General features: G+C 41.1%; 1 protein-coding gene across 4 annotated transcripts in view; it reads left to right on the forward strand.

Annotated features, from left to right (window-relative positions):
* Positions 1 to 21,946, forward strand: part of Rab28 (RAB28, member RAS oncogene family) — a 209,072-nt gene that overhangs the window by 160,920 nt on the left and 26,206 nt on the right. For 3 of the 4 annotated variants that reach the window (XM_036200442.1, XM_036200444.1, XM_036200445.1), the window contains exon 7: positions 409 to 466. In XM_036200442.1, coding sequence (XP_036056335.1) covers positions 409 to 466 — 58 coding nt within the window. Of the gene's footprint in view, positions 1 to 408; positions 467 to 15,940; positions 16,109 to 21,946 lie in introns of all 4 variants that reach the window. The other variant, XR_004946039.1, reaches the window with a different exon arrangement.

The following is a 21,946-nucleotide window of genomic DNA, read 5'->3' on the forward strand; positions in this document are numbered from 1 at the left end:
TACCCCCTTTGCCCTGAGCAATTCTGTTTGGGGGTGGTAGGGGTAGGAGAGAAGTGTTAGAAGTCCCAAGGAGACTTTATAAGTGGCTTTTCCTTCCTCTCCCTCTTCCTGGTGGATCTTAGTGGATTCCACCCTGTGGTATCTTCCTTTCCTCTCCTCTTTAGTCTCAAGAAGGTGGGCTCACTTTATGCAAAGAAAGCCATTATTAATGGGCCTGTGCTGTGTCTGTAACATGGTAATGGCATGAAAAAAAATCCAACAACTCCTGCGCTTTCATAATTCAGATATTGTTTACTATCAAGTACATAGAGATCTACAGAGAGCTCTTTCCCTCAACAGATTCTGCCATTCTCAGTGACTTTTTTTAAAACTTTTTTATGTTTTTTTTTTTTTTTAAATTTTTATCAGGTAGAAGCATCTGGGACTGCTGGAGTCCAGCTCCTTGTCTTCAGGGTGAGCAAACAAGGTAAGCAGAGCCTGCCCTAACAGAATCACACCTGAGCCAAGGCAGCTGAATTGCACCTGAGCCAAGGCAGTACTGGTGGAGGTGTTCAATGTTGCACAAAAATGCCTTTGTAAGCCCCTAAATGCCATTCAGATATAATTGGAAATGATTTCTGCTCTACCCCAACAGTGTTCTGCACCCAATAAGTCACTGTATTCACAGTGGTCTCTTTATAAAATTCCCCCGTCCCTTCATTTATTAGCTTGTAACTTGATACAGCTTTTTTTGGTGACTTCTTTGTCTGTAGGTAAATAGCTCAGAGAGAATTTATTAGCCCTTCCCCCAGCTCCAAGAATAGTAGTCACCATCCTATGAGATTTGGATTAGAGCGTATCCAGGGTATTTATTGGTACCCCATGTCTCACAACGCCCTTGTGGCAGGAGTATGATAATCCTTGTGTTACTAGGGAGGAAGCTGAGGTGCAGAGAAACCAATGTACTTGTGCGAGGTTTTAGAACCAAGGTTCATGGGCCTCCAGAATGCCCCTCAGAACTTAAATGGTCAATTCCCTGAGGTCAAGTATGAAATTATGAATTCTGCCTTGTTCCACATCTACAAAATTTACTGTTCACAACCACAATGTGTTGGTTAGTTTTATGTCAACTTGAAACAAGCTAGAGTCATCAGATAGGAGGAAGCCTCAACTGAGGAAATGTTTTCCCCAAATCAGGCTGTAGGCAAACCTGTATGGCATTTTCTTAATTAGTGGTTGATGTGAGAGGACCCAGCACATTGTGGGTGGGGCCACCCCTGAGCTGGTGGTTCTGGGTTCTATAAGAAAGCAGATTGGGCTGGGTGGTGGTGGCGCATGCCTTTAATCCCAGCACTCAGGAGGCAGATCCAGGTTGATCTCCGTGAGTTCGAGGCCAGCCTCGTCTACAGAGCCAGATCCAGCGCAGGCACCAAAACTACATAGAGAAACCCTGTCTTGAAAAACAAAAACAAAAACAAAAAAAAAAAAAAAAAAAGAAAAAGAAAAGAAAAAAGAAAAAGCAGAAAAAAAAGAAAGAAAGAAAGCAGATTATATCACTTCTTGGCCTTTGGCTAAGATCAAGTATAAGAAAGCAGATTAAACAAACCATGGGAAACAAACTAGTTAGTCATTCTCCTCCATGGCTTCTGCATCTGTTCCTGTTTCCAGGTTCCTGCCCTGTTTAAGTTCCTGTCTTGACTTACTTCAGTGATGAACAGTAATATGGAAGTGTAAGCCAAATAAGCCTTTTCCTCCCCAACTTGCTGTTTCATCACAGCAATAGCAATCCTAACTAGGACATACAACTCAGTAATGCCTAAGGAGTTCACAGATGAGTAAGTGAGAACCAGTTGAATTATCCTGACCACTGGCACTTAGCCCAGTGTCTGGCATGGAGTAACACTCAATGGCTATTTGCTGAGAGGATGGGTGAATGAATAATGAGCCAACACACCTAGGAGGATCTATCATGGTGGCTAGAGGTTCTGTGTTTATTTATCTGAACTCATTCCCATGCTCCGGGACAAGTTTGTGATCATTTCTTGTCATTCTAGTGGAAGCCTTGCCCATTGATGCTCACCCTGTGAGCCCTAGGAACACATACCTGTCAGAATACCTTTCCTCTGTAGAAAGCAGATCTGATGTGAGGTTCCAAACTCCAGGTCGATGCCCCCTCCTCCCTAGAGCCTAATATAGTAATCTCCCACCTCATAAGTGAGCAATAAAGAACTCTTGACTTGCCCCCTAAGAAGCACATATCAGCACTTCAGTCCTGGGCGCCTGAGTCTTATTTATTGCCAGCCTGCTTCAGAGGTTGGCAAATTCAAGGGAGGCCTCCCTGCTTGCTCTGAGCCTTAGAAGACTGTTGATACTTGATCTCCTGTCCCAATTAATCAGATTCTCTGTGCGTTCAAAATGTCATCCCTGTCTGCATAGACGTGGTTGGGATGCTCTCTGTACAGTGCTGCCACTCTCCAGCTGAAAGGCTGATGGAAGATGCCCTCTGCTTTTACCCCATTTGTCCTTCCTGGCTCTGGAGCAAGCTCATTTTGTTCAGAGGAGAAAAACTTCTGTGTTAGATCTCCTACAACTGCTGAGGGCTTGGCCTTGACTCTTACTTTCTGGCCACTTGATGACTCAGTTTCTTTGACTGTAAAATGAAGACCTTAAGTCCTGTCCTGCCTGCCAGGCTCAATGTCGGTTTTGGCTTCAAGGAGTTCTGCTTCCAGAACACATTCTAAAAGTGGCTTGTTTATTTAAATAAGCTTTTCTTGTCATTTCCCATTTTCTTCTTAAAGCACAATCCAAGTTACTTAAAAGAAAACCATTAAAAAACAGGAACAAAATAAATAACATCTGCTAAGAAGGACAATGTGCATAGTAAATGCCCACCATCAGAAATTTTAATAAATTTAATAAACAGTCCTCCAAATCTCACTGCTCACTTGTCACACCATGAAAGACCTATTGGTTGATGAGCATGTTAGCCCTTTTGTATGTGAGCTCCTACTTTGGTAGCAAAGTATCCCATTGTGCAATGAGGACAATAGATGTTTTGTGCAGCAAGAGAAGTTTCTGAAGGTCAGGCTTTTAACCCTTGTAGCAGGAGAATGCTCCTATGTGTCACTACTCTGAAAGCTACAGCTTTTATCTCTACCTCATCCATCATTCTGGAAAGAAATGGACAGTAGAACACAGGGCTCTGGATCATGCACACGATTGGTCCTTGATCCCAAGTGAATTTAGATGGGAGCCCACACAATGTTTTGAAATGGAATTAAGTTATATGATTTCTGATGTTTCTCGAAAGGAAGAGTGTCTGCACATTTTCAAAGGCATGGGTGCCAAATGTGTGCCTATGTGTCAGCCTGTAAACTGGTACAAATATCTACATAAATAATGTAATATAAATGTATTGGAGTGTTAAATAGGATTTTAATACAAACAAGCACCTACAATGTGTCCCATTACATCTTCTCAAGAGTCTTCCTGTATGCATATTCCTTTCCTATGACTTTGATTTCTTTTCACCGTTATGCTTTTCAAATGTATAAATTATGCAATAAACCCCTTGTCTAGATGAACAGTCATGTTCAACTTTTTTTCACAGTTTCTTTTGCCCTTGGAGCTGTAATTTGGACCCTGAACCCCTGTGGTAGGGCTTGATCCCCAAGGTGTCATTGTTAGGAGATAGTAGTACTTTAAAGAATGGGCTTGATGGGATGTTCTTAAGTCATTGAGGTATGACCTTGGGAAGGACTATAGAAGATGTCCTCTTCCTCTTTCTCTCTTTTATTTTCTGTTTATGAGATGAGAGGCTTCGCTCTACTGTGCTCCCATCATCCTTATAAGCTTCTGAGACCAAATAGTCATGGACAAGAGTCTCCAAAACTATGAACAAAGCTTTTCACCTTATAATTTGATTACCTCAGGTTAATGATGTAAAGCAAGACCCTGCTTAATTACTTTAAATTAGTCACCATAGAATTTACCTATAAATGTAATATTGCATCTATTAAGAATTAAGCACTTTCCCAATATAGTTATAATATCCTTGTGGCACTCATGACAGGAAAGTCCCCATGTTAAGATGAATAAGTGTCTTCAGAGATACATCAAAGCTGAGGAAATGCAAACTGTACATGGGCCTTATAGAGCTATTTTTTTAACTTATCAAACTATGTGCTCAGTTAAAGAGCCTGTGCTTCTGATCCTGAGTTCCTAGATGCCAACTTACAAAGAACTGGAGAGGGTGTTCAGAGAGAGGGGAGGGAGAAGAACGGTAGACTGCAGCCTCCAGATAGCACCGATAGCTGGAGCTTTGCAACTTTCATTCTCTCTATTCCTATCCTGTATGCCATTCCAAATGTAGAGAGATTTTAGACTGTCCATGTCTGCAGGAATTGAGTTACATAGCTAGATATACTGCTTTTTAATTTGGAGATTCTTTTTATGAATTGTTGCTTAAGAACATGTGATTTTTGCATTATGAACTCTCCATGTGTGTTTTCATATGTATTCATCAATTAGTTTGTTTGTAACAACATCTACTGAGAACACATTAGTGAATGAGTCAGATCTAAGCAATGGGATGCTTTCCTGTGAGATTCCAGGTCCTATAAAAGCCAGAAGTGATCAATAGTATTGAGCAATGTGACTGCTGGTGAATAGTGTTTGTGAGTTCACTGTTGCTGACTTGCAGTCTAGTGTACAGAAACTTTGCACCCCATTGTATACCCACTGCAAGATAGGCTGAAATGGACCTCTGAAGATGAATAAGGAAGATGTGTAACCAATGGACCAGCCTCATCTTGTTCTGAGGTCTTTATTTAGATGTTTATGAACTCCATTACAAGTGCATGATCCATTCATTCACCCTGTATTCATTTCAAATGCTGAGTGTTGAGTTGTTGACTAGCACAGGCTGAATCTCTATTTTTGTGAGTCTTACCTTCTGACATGAACTCCCTTTGATGAAATGTATGTTTGCCTAGCAGGCAACATTCAAAATGTTCCCATTAGAGTACTTCATTTTTACATTATACCATGTGGAATAGTGAAGGTGATTTCAATCTTATAAGGTAAGACACTTTCACTATTGGATATTAAATAGTTCATGGATACAGCATATGTTACTTTTGTCCATGGGGTGAGAGGCTTTGCTTCATCATGGTGGGATGGTCAGTCTTCATTCTCAACAGGCTGTCTTTAGAATCACAGTGGAAGCACACCTCTGAGTGTTTCCTGGAAGGCTTAACTCAAGAGAGAGAGAGCCTTCCCATGCATGTAGGTGACACCATCACATGAAACATACACGAGGCGCCTTATATTTGTTCAGTAAGACTATGACTGTAAAGACAAAAAGAAGGGCTTTGCATGTATCTTTTAATGAAGCAATCAGATAGCCATCAAGATGGCTCAGCATTTGAAAATGCTTGTTACACAAGCCTGAGTTTGATTCCTGGTACCAATAGTAGAAGGAGAGAACGAATTCCCAAAAGTTGCCCTCTGACCTCCCTGGTATTTATTCTCTCTCCCATTCTCCTTCTCTCCCTTTTCCTCTTTCTCCCTCTCCCCCTCCCTCTCCTTTTCTCCTTACACACACACACACACACACACACACACACACACACACACACACACACACAGAGAGAGAGAGAGAGAGAGACAGAGACAGAGACAGAGAGACAGAGAGACAGAGAGAGAGAGAGAGAGAGAGAGAGAGAGAGAGAAGTAAAACAACCAGAAAGCATAATTTAAAATCCTCCTCATTAATTTTCCTTCCCCCACATTTCTATCCTTGGTAACAGAACTGTGGTCACCCTCCTGACCAAACCATCATTCTAGAGATAGTCTTGAGCTGTTTGTTCATTATATCTGCCTTCTATCTCTTATCAACTCAGTTTCTCAAGTATTTTCTGAATGTTTCCACTCTTGTCCATTTCCTTGTCCATTTCCACCACGACCTCCATTGTTGCTTCACTCTTTTCTCCCATCTGGTCCTCTCCTGATCTATAGAGATGTCCCACCCTGTCCTTGCCTTCCAAAGAGCAGACTAAGCCAACTTTGAAAACACTTAAGCTATGATGCGTCTCTGTTCTTATCCTTTAATTCAGACTCCTTTTTGCCCAAGAAAGTTTTACATGGCCCCGAGTATATAGGTACAATATACAAGCCAAACAGTGCAAATAGCAAGTCATTACAAAATTTATTTTAAAATAATTCTACTATACATATTTTGCTATTTCTTAAAGATGCATGCCAATTTTTCATACTAATGCAATAGATTGCTTATTTTACTTTTCCATAAAGAAGTAAACCTCAGTTGAGTGTATGAGGCTTCAGAGTATATAGCATCTTCAATATTTTCCAGAGTTGATATTGACATTTTGATTCTACATTTTATAAATACACAGAAAAAAAAGGCAGAAGTATGTATAGGGCCATTTCAAAAATTGTTGGAAATTCTGACCTCAAAATTCACTTAATGATTTAAGTAAATTAAAGCTTAAGTTAGAAATTCAAGCAGAAAAATTTAAAACCAAACATTCTAATACTAAAATCCAAAGATATATTAATTTAGTACTTGCATACTGAGGGATGATGGTAGGAAACTATTGAGTCTTTGTTTTCACTAATCAAACCATCATGTTTCTATACGAGCAGAAAACTATAAGTAAGGTAAAGATACAACAATTCATAGCATCCAATACTCTCCAATCTCAGTAAAGGTGTTTCAGACAGTGTTTGTTGGTGTGGCATGAAGTTATGCACAGTGCAAAGTGAAAATGCCTTGTGTTCAGAACTATGGGAGAATGTTACCAGAAACATCTTGGATTCATTATGCCTTTTATTTTGAATCAATTTTTGTTTGTTGGATATTGAAAAAAATTTTACTATTGCCAAAATTATAAGGACTTGTAGTGGGTAGCCATCCTAGCATTGGCCTGGAAGTTCCAACCCCATTGAGGCTTCAGTAATGGTCATGCCCACAAGGCGGGGCTGAGGGAGGAAGCAGAAGACCCAGGATTGAGAGGAGAGGTCTCTCTTGGTTCTGGGATGCTGGCCGAAGGAGGTAGACCGAGCAGAGTTCTCCAGAGAACACCGCCGGACTGCGCCATACCTTTGCCAGACCCTACAACCTATCCCTTCATTTGTAAGTTACCCCACAAAATAAACCTCCCTTTTAACTATGTGGAGTGGCCTAAATAATTTCACCAATAAGGACTGGAACTTTCACTTATATGACCCCACATGGGGCTGTGGCTCATAGCTTAGGAAACTGCTCTTATGGACACGTTCCTCCCAGAGCACAGTCCTACCTGGCACACTGTGAACCAGTATTCCCCCCCTCCCCACACTCCCCTTTTATCACTACCTGTTTGTTCTGAGACTCCCACTGTCCACATCTGTGTTCTTCCTCATTCACAAGAACTCAAGTGGATTCCATTTTTCAGTGTCTTGGCATGAGTTACTTTCTCTGATCTGGCACTCTCTTGATTTTCACATTTATCAGTCTTCATCAATAGATTTTCAGATTAAATGCCATATTTTCACAGTAGGCACTTTACCCTATCCACAGTGGTTCCCAATGTGTACCCACGATCCTCATTTCAGTACTTTGCAGGATTCCTATCACTGTGACTCCTCCTTGCTTATTTCTTGATCTGCAAGTTAGTCCCAGTAGAGTGACACAACTGTTCATTTTATCAGTATTCTCAGTTTCCAGATTAGCTAAGAGTTCCAAGGACAATGTTTGATTGAAAGAATTGAAAAGATAATGGCTGTTGTCCTCCAACTTTGAATAAACCTTACCAGCTCATTGCTCAAAGCATTTGACTGGTAAGAATCCATCAACATAAATCCCTGGGCCTGGTAAGAGCATGGCTTGGGAGGTCAAATTGTTAATCCTACAACTAAGTGCGGCTGTGAGCACAGTGATAGCTTTCCTGGCAAATCTCATTTTATAGGTAATAAATATTGAGTGAAGACTCCTCCAGGCTCATGGTTTTACAGTTACTGCATCCATGCAAAAAATGCTGCGATAGCAAACTTGGAGTTTTATGATAGATGCAAGAAACTGATACTCTGAGGTGACAGTTAACTTGTTTAAGATTATATGTTTAAGGATACTGGGAAACTAGGATTGGGACTTAAAGCTATCCTGACTCCAAGTCACAGGCTATTGCTCTTCTGTTCTGAAAGCTATCCTTGTAAGCTAGATATCTTCATGATGGCATCTAAGAGATAAATATGTAAGTGATGGACAGCCACAGTGTGTCTGAGTGGCAGGTGTTTAGATCTTTGGTGTAAAGTAAGGAATAATCTAAGACAACCCTTGACTTCAATGTTATTTTCCTTAAAAAAAAAAGAGCCATTTCATTTTAGGGTTTGGAAGGACCTTCCTCAGAGAGAGCCTAATTATAGGGGCAGTGTATTCAGAATTTAAGAATGACTGATTTGTGCTTTTTAAACAGTAAAAGGAGCTCTGAAACATATTAAATTTTTATGAGGTGTGTTGCTGACTAAAATTTTTTTGAGCAAATAATCATACAAAAAAAGAGTAGACCACATACTTAAAATTAAAACCTCCAAATAAGAAAAATATTTATTAAATAAACTTACACCAAGCCACAGTGACCTTTCCAATGGGCTTTCTAAGCCAATTCAACCCGTAGAGTAATTTTAATCAAGTTGTTGGTTCATTATCAGAGAATGACAACCAGAGGTGTGGTTATCATGTAGTGATTAGGCCTGGTAGATTAAATCTGTCACTAACAAAGTGACTTTGAGAAACCAAGTAACCTCTTTGAACTATAGTGTCTCCATCTTTAAAATGAAGACAGTAGAATACTTCTCTTGCCTCTTAGGGTGATTATGAAAATCAAGACTAGTGGATATGGGGAAATACTTAGAGGGGTGAAACATGTTAATGACATTAATAATACTAGTTTCCCAAGAATACTAAGGAGATTTATCTACGAAGCCCAAGAGATGAAGGGTTTTATTCTGAGAGATGATTATCTTTTCTTTTCTTTTTTTTCTTTTTGCCTGATCATCAGAGATTTTTATGCCGTCACCTAAGAATACATCACATTTATCCCTTTGGGCTTAGATGTTCTAGACTTATAAATTTTTAGTTGTTTTTTTAATTTTTTTATTTTTTTTAGTTCCTCTTGCTTCCAGATTTCCTGGTATTTACTTATTGCTCATCTGCTCAAAAATGTATCATGGCTTCTTCTTGGCCAGGTGAACTGTGGTTTTTATCTTCTCAGTTCTGCATTATTCAGTCTAACAAGGCTTTGGCTAATGGATCTGTCACACATCCTCTGTTTACACATTACATTTCCCCATTTGCTATAGTCCAAATGGTGTTAGATGGAATCTTGGTGATGAGGTCATGATGGAGAACATAGGCAATGTTAGTCCTTTCCCCAGGGACCTGCTTTTCCCTCCTAGCATGTGAAGCCTCACAAGGGAAAGGACCATCTGTGAGAATGAAAATAAGCCTCCATGAGATGTCAGATCTCCTTGATGTGGCACTTCTTCCAGGACTGTGGGCAATAAGGCTGTGCTGTCTGTGGACTATCTTATGTAATATTTTCTCACAGTGGCCTAGGTGAACTGAATCACCTTTTAGCCTTGGCATCTGCTGCAATCCTCATGGGATGTACCACCATTTCCCACATTCTCTTCTCAGTTTGTGAGGCTCACACACCTATATCTTCACACCAGTTCTTGTTTAGTTCACCATAACTTAGCTATGCCTCTGTGATTCCTGAATTATTTACCTGCTCTATATTTAAAAGTATCTCCTGATTAGGGATACGATAAATGGAAGAGAATATCCCTGACCATTAGATAAGAATTCCCCTAACACCACTGAAGGGGAATGGTTATCCCACTAAAAGCCCTCTCTTGCATACTATGGTAAGAAGTTTAGTTTTCTTTCATGAACAAATTTAAATTTTATTTTTTGTTTTCTTCATTGTATCTGTTCCTTCATCTCCTCCCTTATTCCTTTCCTTTCTCCCTTCCTCCTTTTTGTGGTGCTAGGTATTGAACTTGGGATTTTGTATATGCTGAGCAAGTGCTCTATCACTGAGCTGTATCTCAAATTCTTCTTTTTTATTCTTAGATTCATTCATGCTAAAATCATTTAAGCAAAACCTATACTTTTCTTTGGGGATTTGGAACCCAATGCCCTCTTTCCAAACTTCACATTATTTTATCATTCCCTTTCCTTAGGTCAATGAGCCTCCCCTCCTCACAGGTTGTTCGGCAGCCAGACTGGTTTTCCATTTTACTTCTACTTATTACTCAGTCTCATGTTTCTTCCTGGGGGGTCTTCTGTCCTCATAGATGCTGAATGTTGGAGATTTGTTTTGGCCAGTTTTCTTGTCCCATTTTGTCCATTCACATCTATTCCTGAAAGTGTGGAGTCAATGACAGTAAGTATACATTTATGGCCAAGATCTCGATTATTTTCATTGAGTAAGTACAATGAATGAAATCATCGCTTGCTTAAGTTTGGGCTTAGATGAAACATCAAGAGTGCTGGCTTTTCACCTTGATACCCCAGCACCTCAGCTCTAACATGTCTCAATGAAGAGAGATCTTTGCTCCTTCTCCAGCTTCTGCCCTTGTGTTTGCCTTCTCAGTCTTCCCTTGTGGCCTGTGAAGGCCAGCATCATCCTGAAAAGGTTCCTTCATGTCTCATTTAGTTGAAACCATTTTGTCAAATTCTAGATCTTAAAATGTTAGCTAAGTGTTTTCCTCTTTGTAGTGTCCATTGCCCCTTTCTTGCTTCAGCACCATCCCATCTCCTGCCTGCATTGTATCAGTGGCTCTCCTCTGACCTACCTCCCTTAATACTTTCTGGTATTCCTTAGATACTTTTGTAATTAAAATGTCAATGTTTGCTAAGTTCTCAATAGGCTAAATACTATAAATAGTGTTTAAGTGCCAATCATATAAACGGAATACATTTATTTTTGATGGATATTCATTAAACAGTTTAAGAGTTGTACTTGTTATAAAAGACATCTTTGCTACAACTTCTAATTCATTGTTTTACATATAAAATAACCATCTAAAAACAGGCAATAAAAGAAATCACATTACTGAACTATCTTCTTAGTTAGGAGTTTCTTATTATAGAGCTTATTATGTAGACCAAAATAGCCCTTAATTCACCGAGATCCACCTGCTTCTGCCTCCTGAGTGGTAGGATTAAAGGCATATGCCAAACATGCCTAGTCCTTTATCATATTTTATTAATATAAAAATAACATATTTTCCATACAAAGTTGCCTCCATATTTTTAAACATTTATGAGTCTTATTTCTTTGTTTAGCCTTATTGCATTGTCCAAAAGCTCTACATGAATGACAAAGTGAATTTTAATAGAAATTCATCTCATGCACTACAGTTAGGGGTGATTCTGTTAGTCAATTTTAAGACCAGTTTTCTTTACCCTGATTAGGTTTCTGTTCACCTTTACTAAGAATTAGAACTGTCCTAGTTACTTTTTTGTTGCTATTATAAAATATCCTGATAAAAGCAACTCAAGGGGGTAAGAATTGATTTTTCCTTAGAGTTCCAGAGAGATATAGTCTTTCACACCAGGGAAGACATGGCACTGGGCCGAGATGACACAGTGGCAGGAGCAGAAAGCTGGCTGATCATGTTGCATCCACACCCAGGAAGCAGAGGGTGAACAAGAAGTAGGGCAAGGGCCATAAGGCTTCAAGGCCCACTCCCATTGACCCACTTCCTCCAGAGAATTTCAACCTCTTAAACATTCCACAGCTTCCTTTCACAGTGCCATCAGCTGGAGACCCACTGTTCAAACATGGGAGCATTCAAACCACAACAAAAGTCCAGAATAAACAATGAATTATTACGCACTATTTAAAATGTAAGATGACACTCATTTGTTTGTTCATCAATATGATAAATTATATGTTAATACTACCCTGTTATTAATAAGATGTGACTCCAGAGGAATATTGATGAACCAAGAATGATGAACCAAGAACCAAGAATGTCTAAATTCTATCTGGACTTGTTACTATCCTACTGATGAGATTTCCAAAAAGAAAATGTTCATGAGTGATAATTACAAAGATCACAATATAATTTAAAGAATTCTAGAAGAATTCTGGGTCACAGAGAACATGGGTTTTTCCTAAGAGTTAAAATTCAGACTAGAGGACAATAACAACTTCTTATTTGTATTTTGCTTTCTCTGTAAAACTGTGGTCTCAGATATTTCCACACCTGTACTATAAGAAGAAAATACAGGGGAGAGGATGGATGGTCTTTCTTGAAGTCCTAGATTAGTAAAGACTTTGTTCCACAGTCTCCTTAGAGGACACACTCCAGTGATTCTACCTCCAAGTTGGTTCTATCTCCAAAAGGGCCACAGCATTTCTCAGTAGCACCAGTCTGAGATCTAAACTTTGAATCAATGAACATTTTTAGGACATTCTTCCTAACATGTACCCAAGGAAATTCTCTTGTAAACTAAATATGTCATGTCATGCCACATCTGTCCTCAAGATTCTGTTATGAACACAGCTCTCTTGGAGTAAAGCTAACCTCCTTCCAATGCTACTAAGTCCCTACTCTGGCTGACTTCCATGACTTCCCTGATTTTCTTACCATTCTTTTTGGACCCCTACAGCTGTGCGAGGCTTCTTGAGCATAGCAAGCACACTGCCATCTCAAGGTCATTTTTTCCCCAGTCTGAATATGTTTTCCCCAGTAACGATCACCTATGAGTAGGTGGTGATCAGTACTCTGCTAAGTACTCAGGGTGGACCCTGAAGACCTTCTGAGTTTTCTGTGAGCAGCTGTCCTCTCTGGCACACTTTTCTGAATACTCAATCTGCTGCAGTTTCTCTAGATACTACACAGCATCCCTTTCTCAAGTCAGAGAGCATGTTGGACTCTGCCTGTGTTCTTTTTCTGCTCCTTATACTACACTAGAAACTCTTCAAGCAGTAAGCTGTGGCTTGAAGGCCACTGTATCCCTTATGTTGTTCAAAGTTTCAGCTGTTTAAAGTGAAAGGGGTGATCCTGGCCTCTATTCCTCCACCTTGGCTGGAAGCAGCCCTTTCAGCAATTCTTAATTCCTTTTCTGGCTGCAGTGTTTCTGTGGAGATAACAGTGTCTGACACACTGCCCATGCTTCCTGCTGTTTACTTACTGTCTGTCTTTGCCCCATCAGAACATAATTCTATAGGAGATATGTCTCTCTCCACTCATGAATTTGTAGATTCAACTAGGGGCAGACCCATACATAGTAGGTACTTGGCAGTGATTTATTGAATGAATGATTGCAGTGAATGCTGATGTCAGGAAGAATTTTCCTGGACCCACAAGGCAGTGGTTCCACTTCAACATGAAATCCCAGCGTAAGCAGACTCTGTGCCTCTGGGCTGGGTACTCAGCCAGTGGCAAGGGTCTAGCACCTCCTCAGTCAACACCCTGCTCTGTGGAACATGCTCTCATTCCTCTCGCCATCTCTCATAAAGTGCTTTGCTTACCCAACACTCTTTAGCTGGGTTGCAACTTGGAGAAGCATGGATGGAAGGTTTTAAGTTTCTTTTAAAAATATAATCATTTTACAACCACACATGTATGTGTATGTGTTTTGTCTCTATACCCAACTCTGAGCAGCAGCTGTACTTCACCCTCATCTCTCTCTTTGTATAAAACATGAATGTGAAAGGACCTTTTAGCTCACAAGTGTGGAAGTTCAGGTGGGAATGAATCCAAGGGAAACTTTGGACTCACTCAGTAGGGGTGGGCCAGCTAAATAACAGCACCTTTTCCCACAGACTTCCCCTTGTCATAGCTCTGTGCAAGGATTTCCCACCTGTCAGCTGGCCCATCCAGCAGTTACTCACCTGAGGAACCAAACGTGTGTGTGTGTGTGTGTGTGTGTGTGTGTGTGTGTGTGTGTGTGTGCCTATTAGAATATGAGACAGCTTCTGGAGCAGTTTTTCTCTATTTTGTTTTCCGAGTTTCACTTTGGTCTCAAAACCTTCATGCAGAGTGCCGGTAGCATCTCTGTCCTATTATGCTTTATTGGCTCCCCATCATCGCTCAGGTCTTATCTCAAATGTTATGCCAACCTCATGATATTTCAGTCTTTTGTCTCAGATCAAGTACATTATGTCAATCTCCATCTTTTAATTACTTTTTTTTTTAAACATCCTGTGTACAGGATGGACTGTTTAAAGTCTGGAATCAGGTAGAAAAGTGTAAGGAGTGGGGACCAAGAATAGAAAGTAAGACCCGGGAAACTGGACTAGACCTGGCTGATAGGCATATGAAAAAAGCAAACTGGTTCTCATGTTTGGACCTGTTGGCCTCAAAGACACTCAGCAGAATTGTCTTCTGTGAATTCCTTTTATCAGGGTAAAATGCTCCTTTCCTTTCCCATGTTGTTTCCTTTTTTCTCAAAGGAAAATCTTGTCATTCAAAAGATTTTACTTTCTTCTAAAGACTTAGCAAGAACTTGCCAAAGTGTTGAAACTTTGAAAACCTAAAGACAAATGGTTCAGAGACATTAGAGATGGAAGCAGACATGTGATTACTAGGCAGTTTTTAAGAGGATGGAACTGGGGATGTTGTTTTCTAGATAACAAGGCTTGTGTTTAGGAGGTAGTTTCTCCACATTACAATGTAGAGGTGATGCATTGTTTTATCCCATAGGTTCCTGAGAATTGTAGTATAAAGGTTAAGTGCTCAGCTTTGGCCTTAGAGACATATGTATACCTTTCCTTTTCTCATTGCGGGTGATATAATCCCTGACAAAAGTAATGTGATGAAGTAAAGGTTCATTGTGTCTCTCAGTTCAGGGGTGCTATCCTGAAGGCGCAGCAGTTGGATTGGTTAGTCTGTTGTTGTGGGAGCTTATGTCTGGTTAAATACTGGCAGTGACAGATTGAGAGCTAGGACCAGAAATATAGCAGGGCTGTAACCTTCAAGGTCATTCACAGTGAGCTATGTCTATCAGTTAGACTCTGTTCCAGAGACTCCATAACCTCTCCATACAGTTTTGCTGAGTACCAAGTGCTTAGACACAGCTTGTGTGGCACATTCCACATCTAAACCACAGCACTATGTATGCATGGATCTAAGTTTGCTACTGAAATGTATATAATATTGCCTTTAGCTTTCCATTTGTAATGATAGTATTCTATATTAATTTGCCTTAAGAATGAAAGAGCATTGCAAATTTTTTTTGTGACTAATCTTTTTAAAAACTTGTTTTTAGATGATTTATAAAGTTGTACCTATAATACTTTAGTATTGTATACATTGTGCAATATTTAGTCAGTGTAAACACACATACCTCAAGGAGTTCTTTCTGGTGAAAAAAATCCCAAATCTCTTCTAGGTTTCTGAAGTATATAGGATTTTATTGCTGTCTATTTTCACCCTACCGTGCAATGGCATGCTTGAACTCCCTACCACTATACAGATATAAACTTAATAGCTGTTGATCAACTTCACCTCACCCCTTCTCCCTAAGCATTCTCCCCAGACCCGTAGTGCTGAACTTAGGCTTCAATTATAAGTGAGATAATATAACACCTGTCTTTCTGTGTCTGGCTTATTTCACATAAAATAATGATCCAGTTCCATCCATGTTACCACAAATAGAAAGACCTCGTCCTTTTTTCTTGTTTGAAAAGTATTCCATTGAGTATCTGTACCAATCCTCTTTATCTGTTCATCAGTGCATGGGAATGTTGGCCCTTTCTGCTTCTTAGTTGTTTTGACTAATACAGCACAAAAAATGGGAATGCACTTGTATTTTTGACTTACTAATTTTATTTCTTTTGGATATATACCCAGGACTGGGATTGCTATTAAATTTATGAGAAATCTCCTTGCTATTTTTCTATAATGGCTGTACTAATTTACACTCGTACTGTTCTAGTTAGTTTCAGCTGTCAACTTGACACAGACTTAGAGTCATCTGGAAAGAGGGACCCGGCTGAAGAATCATCATGATGAGACTGGACCTGTAGACCATGTCTTTGAGGCATTTTACTACTTGCTAATCTATGTAGAAGGACCCATACCACTATGGATAGTGCTATCCTGGGTAAGTCAGCCTAGGCTGTCTAAGAAAGACAACTGAGGGTTGGGGATTTAGCTCAGTGGTAGAGCACTTGCCCAGCAAGTGCAAGGACCTGGGTTTGGTCTTGAGCTCGGGGGGGGGGGGGGGGGAGGCGAGATACAACTGAGCAACCCAAGAGGAGCAAGCCAGTAAACAGTATCCCTCCATGGTTCCTGCCCCCAGGATCCTGCCTGACTTCTGTCAAAGATGAACTGTGACCTGAAAGGGTAAGATGAAATAAACTCTCTCCTCCCCAAGGCTGATTTTGGTCAGATTTTTTTTTTCAATCATAGCAACAGAGGAAAGAAACTAGAAAACTAACCAACAACATGTAAAGATCCCCTTTCTCCACAATGTTACTGCTAGTTTTTTTTTTTTTTTTTTAAATTAGGCAATGGGTGAGATAGTATCATGTTGTGCACTGCATTTTCTCAGAGGTTATAGAGGTTGAACAATTTTTCACATATCTGTTAGTTAATTAGAAGGCTTCTTTTGGGAGATGTGTTTTTAGAGCTATGGCCTATTCTTTAATTGAATTACTCACTTGCTATTGGGATTTTGAAGTTCCTTATATAGTCTGGACATCTACTCCTTGTCAAATGTACAGTGTGCAGGCATATTCTCCTCTTTGGTGGCCTGTCTCTGCCTTCTGTTGATTGTAATGGTGGAAAGTCTTTATCCAAGTGCCTTGGGGTAAGGAGTTAATATCCAGCATTTGGAAGATTAAATGTTCTTCAAAGGGACCCAAGCTCATTAGACGGGGATTTAGAACTCTGTCCATGGGAAATCATTCATTTAATTTAGGCAAATTATTTTCCGGAAAGTTATTGCATGAGATCGGCTATATTGAAAAAGAAATCCCAATGTCTCAACAGCTCCCTGCAGACTCATTTCTCAAGGCTAATGCGCTCCATGGAGCAGAGGCATAAAATGGTGAAGCAGGGAACATTCTGACCACTCCACATAGGGTGTTTATTAACATTACACAGGAAATTCAAGTCACTCTGCTTCCAGCCAATGAGGCTAATCTGCTTGTATATTATACACCCCCATCTGACCATTTTACATTCTCTTTCAAATATAAAACTGGCCTGTGATTGCCATAACAAAGACGCTTAGAGGAAAGCACACGTTAAAGCTTAAAATATGACCTTGCAGCCGGAAAGGAAGTGACAGATCACAAGGGAGGACTATGTGGGACCCAAAGAGGATCAACCCCATATAGAAGATGAAGAATCCAGAGTGGGCCAGAGTCTGGCCTTACCATGCTGAGACTGCTAATATGCTTCTTAGGAAGGAAAAACTACAAGCTGATGGTTTTTCTCTGAATGCAAGCTCAGGTCACTGTAGCTTGATTTCACTTAGAATGAACTCTGTCATTATAAGGTCCTGGGGTAAAGGCCATTGTAGGTATTATCCTGTAGAAATCTCAGCACTGGTTACACAGAGCTGTCAATTTTGTTTGGAGGTAGTGGTGCTCAGTGAGCAAAGCCAGGTGGGTGGTGGCTTCAGAGGACTTCTCAGGGTAGTTCTCTGCTTTGTCTGCCTCCTCCTGCTTCCTCTGTTCTGAACTGAGAGACACACATGGATGGATTTTTAAGGTACCCATGGTTCTAGGAGCCTGAGGTCCTTCTGTAACACAGGCATGACTCCCACTGTGTGGTAAATCCGAGCAGCAAGCAGCACAGGGTACAGCATGTTCGTTTTCCTCTCCTGGAGTAAGAGGTCTGTGCCTCTTCCAGTGCCCTCCCGTGCCTCACTGCAGAGGAGTGAGGAGAGGAGAAAAGGTGATGGGAGGAAGGTTTATGGTGATGTATTAGGTGTGGGTTACTGGCCACGGCTCACGCTTTCAGCAGGGTTCGACACTGTTGCAAACTGTGTTTCCTGGTACAACGTATGTGTGTGAGAAGTAACCTCCTATTGGGAAACTTTCCAAAGTCTAATAAAGCCTGGCTTTGCTCCCCCTGACCTTGGCTCAGTGACAGGTAAGTCCCACAACTTCTCCCACCTTATAAACACTGAGATGGGCTGTGAGAAAGGACTATAGAGGCTCTATACAGAGACTTAGGCCAGCAAGTGGGCAGAAAAATGTCAAAACCACTAATCTAATTTTTTGATGGCCTTCATGGGAGTGTATAAGGAAAAAGTATGCCTTCCACTGAGAAGTTGCTCCAGCACCTTCATCTAAAATCGCCCCAAGTAGAGGACTCACACAATGAGGGTGTAGTGCTTTGAGCAGATGCAGGCAGAGGGGAGAAGTGAAGGGAAGGTAGTTTGGGTGACCTTGGGAGCAAGACCTCCCTTGCACTCATCCTCTTCCCCTCACACCTGTCTTTTGTCCTGTGCTTGCCAATCTCTGGCCTCAGTTTCCTCAGACATGCAAACAAGTAGCAAAGACAGAGTCTAGTCCTGGCTATAGATTGCTAAAGTAGGTGCGAGGGTACCAAGGTCACACCTCTTCTCTGGAGACTAATCTTGAACAAGAGAGGCCTATGAGAGGTGATCTCCAAGGTTGTCTCTGAAGTTCTCCCTTGCAAAACCTAGCACTCAGTGTGAACCCCAATAATGCCCTTTTGAGAAATGAACAGACAAATGGAACAGGGTGCTGGTGGACGGCCACAGGGAAGTTATACATTGTCCCCAACTCAGCTCTGGACACTGGTGTTTGTTTCTAGGGCTATAGTCTGCTTGTTTTGGTTTAGTTGCATGTGACTGAGTGTGTGAGTGTGTGTGTGTGGTGGTGGTGGGGTTCTCCTCCTCCTAGGGTGACTGTGAGGGAGAAGGTAGGATGGGGGTTTAGCTTTGAATCATGGAATCAAACACACTGAAATCAGATCTCTGCTGCATGTGGAATTGTCCTTGGGTGTCTGTCCACAGAGTTGGATCGCTGGCCAGCTGCAACACCACTTAGGGTGTAATTTTTTTCCCCTCTTGAAACATTTGGTAGAACGTTTCAGACTGTGCTGGAGGGAGGAGGGGAGATGTCTGAACCAGATGTTCAGGGGTCACCGCTGATACAATGAAGACTCAGTTTTAAGTGATTAGCCATGTGAGCACTCTGGGAGCACTCACTTTCCTGGGCCAGGGAACCTGGCCTTGGCTTGCAATGCTTTAGCTGGAGAAGTAAGAGCTGCTGAACCATGTGCATGCACAGAGATGGGCTGGGAGAACATGCCTGGCAAAAGCTTCATGAGTCAAGTGGAAACATCTACATGGAATACTTGGGTAGATGGATCTGGGGTGATTCTGAAGTGAATTTGAGCTAGGGTCCTGCACAGACATCACCCTTTGGGACACATGATAGAATCAGAAGGGACCTGCAGGGACCACCTATTCATTCTAGGTGCTGGGCATGCCAACAGAAGGGGTGTGTCAGATGACAGTCAAGGCTAGTTGCCTTTCAGCTTCCAGCCTTACCAAGCTTTGGCTTTATGGTCAAGCCTAAGCTGTGCCTAAGACATCTGGTGGAGAGGGACTGAGATTTCTATATGAGCCTCATGATGTGAATATGGGTTCAGAGTAGAAATTATGTTGAATTCTATGAAAAGAGGGCACATTTCTTATAAGCATGGGCTTCTACCCTGACATTTGCAGCTTTGACAAAAGTGAATAAAATTGCAACAGCTGAAGTTCCACTAGGGTGTGGCTAGGACACAAAAGACAAAGAAGAAGGTTCTCTTAGGGGAGGTAGGAAAGAATTCTCAGACTAGGCAGAGATCAGAACTGGCAAATGCCTTGCATTTGGTTTTGATCTCTGGCCAATAAGAATCTGCCCTTTGTACTTTTATCTTAAACCTCAGTAGACCATGAATATGGAGAGGATGACTTGAAGCCCATAAAAGTGGGTTTTGGCTTTCACGAGGGAAGCACCCAGGTTTTATTCCACTGCTCTATAGTGCACTCCCCTTTCTGTTCTGTATGAGAGGCATGGGTGATGGAGGGAGGTGACACTCTGGGTTCTCCTTGTTGGGTTCTATGCCTTGGGTTGCTATGTATTTAGTCAGCCTGGGATGACACAAAACCCACTAAAGAAGAGTAACATGATATATTTTTCATAATCTGGAGGTGCCAGTTTGATTCCTGGTAAGGGCTTCCTTGTGGATTTTTGACTGCTGTATGCTCTTACTGTATGCTTTTGAGGAGAAGGGAATAGTGGAATTGGGGAGGGGGAGGGAGAGGGAGAGAGGGAGAGAGGGGAATGTATAAATATTCAATTGGTGATTCTTCTAATAAGGAAACTTACCCTGATCACTTAGGCTGTACCTTTATGATCAAGTAAAGATCTCAGCTCTAAATATAATCACATTGATGTTAGGACTTCAACATAGGAGTTTTAGGGTAACATAAACATTTGCTCCATTGTGCCATCTTTATGCCTGTGCCTTAGTCAAGAGGCTTAGAGCTAGAACTTTCTGTGTCCTCACTTCCATCAGGCAGGACCACTGGTAGTCAGCATCATTACTTCTATCAAGACCAAAGGCATCTTTAGACCTTTCTATGTATATAGCACTATGCTGAGTTACATGTTAGCTTTTTATTTTATCTTATTAAATTGTATGTGTTGATATGGTGTAGACACTTGTTAGTCTGGATGGATGTATGCATCTGTGTATACACATGCATGTGTACTAGTGTGGACATAGATATGGAAGTAGAGGATAGAGGTTGATGTTGAATTCTTTCCTTAATCACATTCCATTTTTATTTATTTATACTTGAGACAGGTCTCTCACTCTCACTGAACCTGAAGCTCATTGTTTCAGTTAGGTTGCTGCCTAGTGAACTTCACAGGATCCTTGGCCTCTTAGACAGTGCTGAATGTGACTTTAAGACAGGATGTATAGTCTTTTGTGCAATCCCACATGTATAGTTTGTGTTTGCTGCTTGTGTCTTTGGGATTGTATTTAAGACATTGTTATGTTAACCTCATTGGTCAAGAATAAACCTTTACCACAATCTTACGCCAAATTTGAGGCAAGCTTAATTAAATACTGACCAAGAGGATGGGCTCTGGCTAGGACCCTTTTGCAATTCACAGGAAATGCATTTTACTGGGGCTTAAAAAAGACAAAACTACGGCACCACCACATTTCACACCAGGTCCCATCAGGTGCAAGCATATATCCTGATGTACTTCCTGCCTATATCCAATCAGGGTCAAGTGTATATTCTGGCCTATTTCCTGTCCACATACCTCCCACCTACATGTGATCAAGCACATCCAGTGTAGATGGGTCAAACAAACATAGGACAACAGGAACTTATTCTTTATACTATCATCATCATCATCATCATCATCATCATCATCATCATCATCATCATGATTATCTCACATATTAAATCACAATCGCTGTTTCTCCTCTCTCCCCCCCTCTCCCAGGCTCTCCCTCTATTTCCCCTCTACCCCAGTTCTATTCTCCCTCTGTCTTACCTCAGAAAAGAGCAGGCCTCCCAGGGATATCAACCAAACACAGCCTAATATGCTACAGTAAGACCAGGTTCATGCCATGACCTCAAGGCTGGATGAGGCAACCCAGTAGGAGGAAAAGGGTCCCACAAGCAGGCAAAGGAGTCAGAGACAGACCCTGTCTCCACTGTTAGGAATCTCACAAGAACACCAAGATACTCAGCCACAACATATAAGCAGAGGACCTAGGTTAGACCCCTACAAGCTCCCTGATCTCTACAAACCCTCAAGAGTCCTGACCAATTGATTTTCTGAGCTGTGTTCTCTTTGTGTCCCTGACCCCTGTGGTTCCTCTGATCCTTCCTCTTCACCCTCCTCCCCTTACAGGACTCCCTGAGCTCCGCCTGATGTTTGGT

This window comes from Onychomys torridus, chromosome 10 (genome assembly GCF_903995425.1).
Source record: "Onychomys torridus chromosome 10, mOncTor1.1, whole genome shotgun sequence".
Lineage (NCBI taxonomy): Eukaryota > Metazoa > Chordata > Mammalia > Rodentia > Cricetidae > Onychomys > Onychomys torridus.